Raw genomic sequence first — 7,755 nt, 5'->3', positions numbered from 1 at the left:
AAATGTAACTACTGTATCCCTAAAATGTACCAATAAACTCAATTAAAGCTGAAAAAAAAAACAACTTTGGGTAGAAAAACACATTTTGTAGTTGTAATAGAAGTAGGAAAATTGCTTTTTTTACACAGATGTATCTTGCCATATTTTAGGCCTAAAAATATCGATAAATGCAGACCCTCTCCCCCCAAAAGAAGAAATGTGGTCAACATTTTTTAAAAGGTTAGAACATAAAAGACACATCCTTTTAGTAAGGAGTAATATGCGCTAGAAGGAAGGGCGGTCTGAGCTAAAAGACTGTATTTTATTTAAAGGATAAAGATAAGCTGGAAGATGCATAGAAGGCGGGTGAAGGACGGGGGTTTGGGAAGTGAGTACAGGAGAGGGCATCAGGGCTTGAGGCCACGGCCGCGCAGCCCGGCAGAGCGCGGGGAACCCGGGGGTGGGGGGCACCGGTATCCGCAGCGCTTCCCGCTTTTCCAAAGGGAGACTGAAGGCAGGGACGGAGTGGGGGATCTGCAGGGAAGGTCTGGGAACCGGCCCACAGAAGGCGGCACAGCCAGGGTGGGCAGGAAGATAGACATGAAGGCTGGGGAGAGGAATGTTGGGTGGCGAGCAGGGGTCGGGGTCGCGGGATAGAAGGGAAAGACGGCCGGAGAAGAGCCTCGGAGGCAGGTTAGGGGCGCGGAGAAGAGCGCGGGTCCGCGGGTCGGTGGAAGCAGGGGCTCCCGGGTTCCCCAAGACCCAAGTCAGCGCCGGGCCTGGACGCCTCACCTCACGGACAGGCTCGCGCCGCCGGCGGATTGGGCGTAGTAGGAAGCGTCCTCTCGCTCCCTGCCTTGCGCCATGGGCTGCTTTTCCCTCGGCGGACATTACAGCCAACGCCAGACCCCGGCTCAGCTACCCCGGCAGCCCCCGCGGAGCAGCCTTAGTTGTTTACGCTCGTATCCAGGAGACCGTAACCCCCGCGTCTATTGGCCCCCTCTCGCTTGAGCCTAGCGGATTTGTGGAACCGCCGGGTGTCTCGGCCAATGGGAGAGCGGAAAGGGGGTCAGTGGGCGGGCAACCTCCTGAGGGGCACCGCCTCCCTCTTGGATGGAAGTCGAGGAGCCCAGGGTTTGGAGGGCGGGCTGTGCCCAGCATTGCCGAGACGTGACAGGCAGCATTTCATCTGCGCAGGACCGTCGGCCCCGGGAGTCACCATCGCCTGGTCAGCGGCTGGCATGGTCCAGCTCCCAGCCTTCCCCTGTCCTCTCGGGTCCTCCGTGCCCTTTCCTCCTTCAGGTCTTCCCCTTGTCTTGCCACCACGCACCTAACCCCAAAATAACCAGAGAGATTCTCCAAAGAAAAAGATTTAATTTGGGAACAGCAGAGAATTACAGTGGGACTACACTTGCCGTGATAAATTATGGGCAAGTTGAAAGAAGGGGAAAAAACGAGATTTTTTAAAAGATAAAAATGAGTAGGGTTACATCAAATATTTTGAAACATTACTCCTTGGCCACGGTGATTAACAAGGGTGGCATCCATTTGAGGGTGAACGGACAGTTGTCGGGCTCATGTCCTTGTAGTAGTACTTTTCGTGTAAGCTCACGGTGGCTCCCATGCAAGGTCATAGTCTGGCAGAGTCTTTTGTGATAGACATTATCAGGCACTTGTCTCCACAAGAACTCTTCCTTCCTATTTATTCAGTCATTCATCTATTTATTTATTTGGTTAGGTCCAAAACATGTGCTCCATTTTGATTCTCAATTTTCACATTTTATTTATACAAACTCTCTTCTTCATTTCTCTCACAAAGCCCTACTGAGCGTCTGCCATGCAGTCATGCCTCATGCCAGCCTCTTGGAACACAACAGTGAACAAGACAGATAAAATCTCTTCCTTCTTGGTGGGACTCAGGGTGGAGGGCTAGACAGCCATATCACAGGAATGTAGAACTGTAGATTAAAACAGGAAGAAAAGCATGGTATCGTGGATACTTACACCAGCATCCTTACCTAGTGACAAAGATTCTCTGCTTGGCCCAATTTTAGCCACTCTTCTGAATCTCCTCCTGAGCCTATCTGTGCACTTCCTTGTATAATTCACTTTTAGAAAATAATCCTGCTGTTAACCTGACAGGAAGTGATCCCTCCCCACTTTATGTGATCACCACCTCCCAGTGATGTGTGATCCCCTGCCAGTCTTCAGCAAGAATCCTGTCAGGTTGCTGTAGCCAGATATCCTTTACTTCTGCTGCTTCTCCTGGATAAATTTCTATCAACTGACCCGCCCTGTTCCCTAGATAGAAATTCCCACTTGGCCATGCTGATTTGGAGTCCAGCCAAACTCCCTCTCCAGCTCTCTTTCCCATTCCTGTGATGCCTATTCCTGTCAGAGTGGTCTGGAGCAAAGTCTGCCTTACCACGCTCTACCAAATATCACTGAATAATTTCTTCTTTCATGCTAGTTAAGTGAGTTGCACTGAGGATGCTTTCTGTGTGAATTGCCATTTTCAGTGGGGGTCCAGGAATGAGTGATCACTGGAGGGGCTGCATAGGTGGAGGACCATTGTGGGTAGGAATAAAGGCAGGGCCTCAGCTTGGATGAACTGGGGATGACAATGTCATCAAAGAAGAGAGATGAGAAGAAAATACTGCAGCTGAGGCTAAGAAGAAGCTAAAGGTCAGGTGAGGGGTGGGTTGAGAATTCTGGCCTTGCTCTAAGAGCCATGAAAAATACATTAAATCATTTTAAGCAAGAGGATGATATAATCATATCTATGTTTATAAAAGATCATTCTGGCTGCAGCAGAATATCAGTTGGGTGGGGAAACAGAATTGAATAGAGATAAAGAGAACTTGTATAAATAGTCTGAAACCTACAAAATGTTAAAGAAATACAGAATAACCATTGTCTTTCCCTTCTGTAATTTGCTTTGCTTGCTTGTTTCTTAGGACAGTACCAGAGGTTTCATCATTAACTACAAAACTTGAAGGCACTTAGCCCCAGGTTAAAATGTTATGATTAACAGATGCCGGAGGTGCTTAGCCGCATCCCCAGGATGAGACCAGATGTTCAAAACTAATATAACAACTGCCATACCTTACAGGGAAAGTACACTTAGACCATAAACCCTAAACTTTCTGTAAATCTTATAACTATAAAAGAGTTAAGATGAAAGAAATGTCTCCAGTCCTGTTTTCCTAACCCCGACCCCCACTCTTATGGGGGTAGAATAGCTAATTAGGCAAATCCTAAAGATAAGTATCCTAACCACAAAGATGCTACATTTGGGTTAAAATTAAACTGTCTTGTGGCCATGATTTGTGATGGGAACTGAGAGAACTGGAATGTCTTATCGAACTACCTAAAATGAGGTCATGACTGTAAAACTCCTATAAAAGGCAGAGTGTAACCCAGCTTAGGGTCAGTCACTTGGCACAGCCCTTGGGGCTGGCTGACCCTTTGCTAGCAAGGTAAACATTTTTTGTTTTACCCACTCCACTCTTGTGTCTCTGTGTGTCATTTTACCAGTGCCTTCCGCAGCAGTAGAAAGATGTGTCAGTCTATTCCATGGTCCTAACAAGTATTTCTCAAGCTCAGCACTTGTGGTAGCTTGGGCTGGATTGGAGTAGGGAATTGCTATGCTTTACAGGATGTTTAGCAGCATTGGACAGTCACAATTCCACAGTTGTGACAATTCAAAATGTCAGTGGACATTGGTAAGTGCCCTTCCAAGGTGGCAGTGCGCACAAGATCTCCCCTAGTTGAAGCCCACAAATGAATGTATTAAAGAGTTCTTTTAGAAGGTAAACATCTGTAGGATTTGGTGATGGGTTGATAAGGGCAGGAAAAGAGAAGAATGAATTAAGGATGACCTAAATTTCTGATGACCACAGTCAAATGATGCTGCCCTTCATTAGGATATGGTGAAGAAGTTTACGCTAAAGAGTTTCTGCTCTGAACAGGTGGTGCTTAGTGTTTACGAACTGTGCAAAGCCTCCCATGTTTGAGTGTCAGGAAGAAGTGGCCCTATGACTTCTCCAATACCTTTAACCACAGCCTGAGCATTTTTAGCCAACCCCAGGGAGGAGTGACAGAGGTCAGTCCTGCCCTGCTCCCCCAGGAGGTGGTTGGCAGAGGATGTGAGGTAGGCAGGAAACGGCCCCAACCAGGGCTGGGACAGCTGCGACCCTGGGAGGCTGAACTTTCTCTGCACTACCGTAAAAGAGAAAGTGAACTGAGTCAATAGAAGGGGCAGTCTTGTGTGGATCGCACACCTTGGCTTCGGGGTTTAGATGTAAAGGGAGGCCTCCAGCTGGGGTTGTTGGGGTGCCTGTGGCTGATGAGCACAAGGAGATTGAAGGGTAGAGCCATAGACACTTTCCCATGAGTTGCGACCCTTACCCACATTCTTCCGTAATTATGAAGCCCATGAAATCTGTTTACTGTACAGAACATCGGGACCAAGGGGCATCAGGCTTGAGAATAGGAAACGTTGTACAACACGAGGCAGACAGCAACCACAAACTCAAAGACCTGACCCTGAGAATAGCGGGCTCCTCACTTCCCCACTCCCTCCCACACCCTAGAAACCCTTACCCTATAAGAGACAGCTGCTTTTGGCACTTCGGAGCCAATGGCCCCTCTCAGGTCTTTATCGTGAATGAAGCCTGCCCTTGCCGTGAGTTTTTTTTCCCCTCTCTCCTTTTACTTCTTCCAGAGATGCCCTGATCTCTGCCCTGCACTGGTTATAGAAGGATGCTGGCCTTTGTCAGACTGCAGGGGGAAACACAGGTGTTTCAGGGAATAGACTAGGCAGGACAAATGAGGAAAATCTGTTTCAATCCTGACTCCAGAAGATTTACGAATACTGGGAACAAACCTAAGACCCACGAGTTCTGCCTCTCCTCAGCAGCTGTGGCCGTAGTCTTGGGCTGGAGCGGGAAGGGCCAAGGACACAACTGATAAGGTGCCCAAGGTTATGCCCCTGTGACCAGAGACTCCAAGAAGTGTGCTTTACTTACTGATCAAGTGTCTCTCAAGCCAATCAAGTTGAAATCAAGCTTAACCAACACAGCTTTAATGGAAAGGACCCAGAAAATTTGTCAGAGGATCATTGCATCCAGCCCACCACTCACTCTAAGGCAAGATACAAAGGGAGACCGAGAAACCATCTGTCCAGCTGTTTTGAATTAAGACTTAAAATGTAAAAGTCAAATGTAAATTATAAGAATAAAGATGAGAGAATCTACCCAGGATTGGTCGTGCATGCCTATAATCTCAGCACTTGGTAGGCTGAGGCAGGAGGAGTGCCCTGAGTTCAAGGCCAGCCTGGGCTACTTAGTGAGTTGAAGGTCACCCTGAACTACATAGTGAGACCCTGTCTCAAAAAACAAAAACATGAGAGAATCCAAACCTAAACTGTCAGAAGTCTAAATATCTATTTTATTTAGGTCTTATTAACTATTTTATATAAACAAAATATTTGTAATTTAAATGTTTGATATCCATCTAGCTGTCAAAAGAACTGGTATCAGGCTTCATGCCTGTTACACAGACCTATATACATTTATAAATGTAGGAATAATTGAATTTGTTCTATATTGCAAACCATTCCTCAGCCTTTGTGTGCACATTAATTCATGAGAGGACTCTTGGAACCAAATACTGGAATCAAAGAGAGGCAAGAAAATAGTCATTTGTTTTCCTCTGGGAAATGATAATCATGTAAGAAGCAATATGAATGAATGAATAGGAAATAGTTAATTCTGTACAAACCGAGCTTGTGGTCTCGCAAGGTCAATGAATGAAGTTTTGAATTGAAAGGAGAAAGTTAGAAAATTTCTATTGGAAATAAGAAGGGAAAAGGCTTCTGGTTTCTCCAAGAGGGGAAATACACTTTCAGTACTCCCACATTTTTCCTATTCAAATTCCTTTCTTTACAGGGCATTTCTTCCCACATGGCTCCCTATTTCCAAGATTAGAAAGATTTCTTCCATTGTCCTGATGCTAGGTCTTGCTAATTCTTTCACTTATTTGGACAGTATCTTTCCACAGAATCTCTTTGATAAAGGCTGTTTGTTCCTGCTATGACTGTCACAGAATGCTAATTTTTTAAAAAACACTTTCTTTTCACAATAAAGGTCTTTAACTTTTTAAAAAGTAAAGATTACTTCTTAAAATAATAGCAATGGAACAGTTCACATGACTTTTTGAGGGGGGTACTGGGGATCAAGCTTAGGCCCAAACCACTGAGCTAAATTCCCAGCCCTCATATCACTTTCAATATTCCTAACTTACTCTTGTCAGTATAACTTTATTATTATTAGAAGGTATAAAACATTCAATTTACATCGCTGAAAAGTCACAGAAGGGTGTTGGACAAAGTGAGTGTTCATGGGCCATGAGGACAGATGGTATTTACAAGAAGAAAGCTATTTTTCTCAGCAGAGCTTCTAACTCTATCGTCAAACCAGCAAAATCAATTTCTCCTCAGCCTCAGGCTCTAATTGCTGACAATTACAGCTGCATAGCGGGCAGTGCCACCATTATAGCCCATTTGGGCCTAGTGTTCTGTGCTCGGGATGTCACAAACATGGGACATAATAAAAATTGTTCTCTTCCAATTCTTCCTTGAATTTTTCTAGGTAATGTATATGAATTTCATGCAAAAAAACATGTAACCTTCTGCATAAGTGGGTTAACTGTGGCTAATGGACAGCAATGCCTCAGTTCAGGATCGCTGCTGTCTGCAAACAATTCGCTTCACAAACGAAAGCATTTGGCAAAACCTTGTTTTCATTTGCAAACTCCGCATCGAATGACAAACAGGACCACAGTCCTCTACCCCTCATAAACACAAATGCAGCCATCTTCTGCAAAATCATCAAACAAGTTAAATTCATAAGCTGAGGTGCCACTTATATATCCAGACGTTCGCAGATCATGCACACAGCCACATACAACTTGGGGGTGACCTGCTACCACGCATAACAGTAACTCGGTTCAGGGAGGATGCCGCGTGAAGACAAATTCAGAAAGCAGGCCATGTATCTCCACCCAGGGAACACCAAAGATGGGCTCAGAGCACCAGAAGTTAGGAGACAAGAGAGCAAGTTCTCCCTCCCAGTCCTCAGAAGGAAGCCCCTCACCCCAGCCCCGTGCCTCTAGAACCCCAGGCAGGTTTGTTAGCTGAGCCACCCTGGTTCTTTGTTACTCTAGTCCAGGACAAACCAACACTGGGATGGAGATAGGGTTAAAATAGTACAGGTGCTCCAAACATGAAAGCATATCCCAGTGCCTGCTAAGCAAAAACAGACAACCACGTCGGTAAGGTCAGCTTTCAAATCTAACAGACACAAAAATCACTGATAGCTTTTTAAAGCGCGTCACAGTGTCTCCAAACCCTCTTTTTCCTGACCTTATATTAGAGGGAACTCTAACCTTTTCTCGTAAACCCAGAGGGGAAATTCACCCGGCCATCTACTTAACCCTAAGCCTGTGCCCTTACTAGGGCTTCGCAGTTTTGGAAGCGCTCCGCCATTCTGATCCGGAATTAGAGTTACACTCTCTTAGGGTTCAGTGTGCCATGTGCCCAACATCGGCGGCCTCACCGCAGTCGTGCCGCTAGGACTGGCAGGGAAAGGGAAAGGCCTGCGGGCTCCTGCGAGCCGTGGGAGCCAGGACTTCTGGAGTGCAGAGCGCGCCGGGCCCCAGGCCTGGAATCCACGCGAGGTCTCATGGGTGCGGTGCGGGAGGCCCGGAGGGAGG

At 46.3% G+C, this 7,755-nt stretch overlaps 1 protein-coding gene and 1 long non-coding RNA gene across 4 annotated transcripts in view; both read right to left on the bottom strand.

Annotated features, from left to right (window-relative positions):
- Positions 1 to 946, bottom strand: part of Cfap43 (cilia and flagella associated protein 43) — an 86,386-nt gene extending 85,440 nt beyond the window's left edge. Inside the window, exon 1 of the mRNA XM_033761245.1 lies at positions 772 to 946. Coding sequence (XP_033617136.1) covers positions 772 to 845 — 74 coding nt within the window. The 5' untranslated portion in view covers positions 846 to 946. The remainder of the gene's footprint in view (positions 1 to 771) is intronic.
- An 838-nt stretch (positions 947 to 1,784) lies between these two features.
- On the bottom strand, positions 1,785 to 7,742 carry LOC109118134. 3 transcript variants are annotated; one of them, XR_002025433.1, is made up of 2 exons: positions 7,496 to 7,742; positions 1,785 to 1,937 (listed from the first exon to the last, which is right to left on the bottom strand). It is a non-coding gene; the product is annotated as an uncharacterized LOC109118134 (long non-coding RNA). The 3 variants fall into 3 exon arrangements; XR_002025434.1 differs by having other exon boundaries at positions 7,599 to 7,742; XR_004516311.1 differs by lacking the exon at positions 7,496 to 7,742 and adding an exon at positions 4,585 to 5,250.
- Positions 7,743 to 7,755: the final 13 nt, after the last annotated feature.

Source organism: Fukomys damarensis, unplaced genomic scaffold (assembly GCF_012274545.1).
Source record: "Fukomys damarensis isolate Sample0158 unplaced genomic scaffold, DMR_v1.0_HiC HiC_scaffold_8, whole genome shotgun sequence".
In the NCBI taxonomy this organism is placed as follows: Eukaryota; Metazoa; Chordata; class Mammalia; order Rodentia; family Bathyergidae; genus Fukomys; species Fukomys damarensis.
The sequence above is the reverse complement of the archived record's forward strand: the minus strand, read 5'-3'. Positions and strand labels throughout refer to the sequence as shown.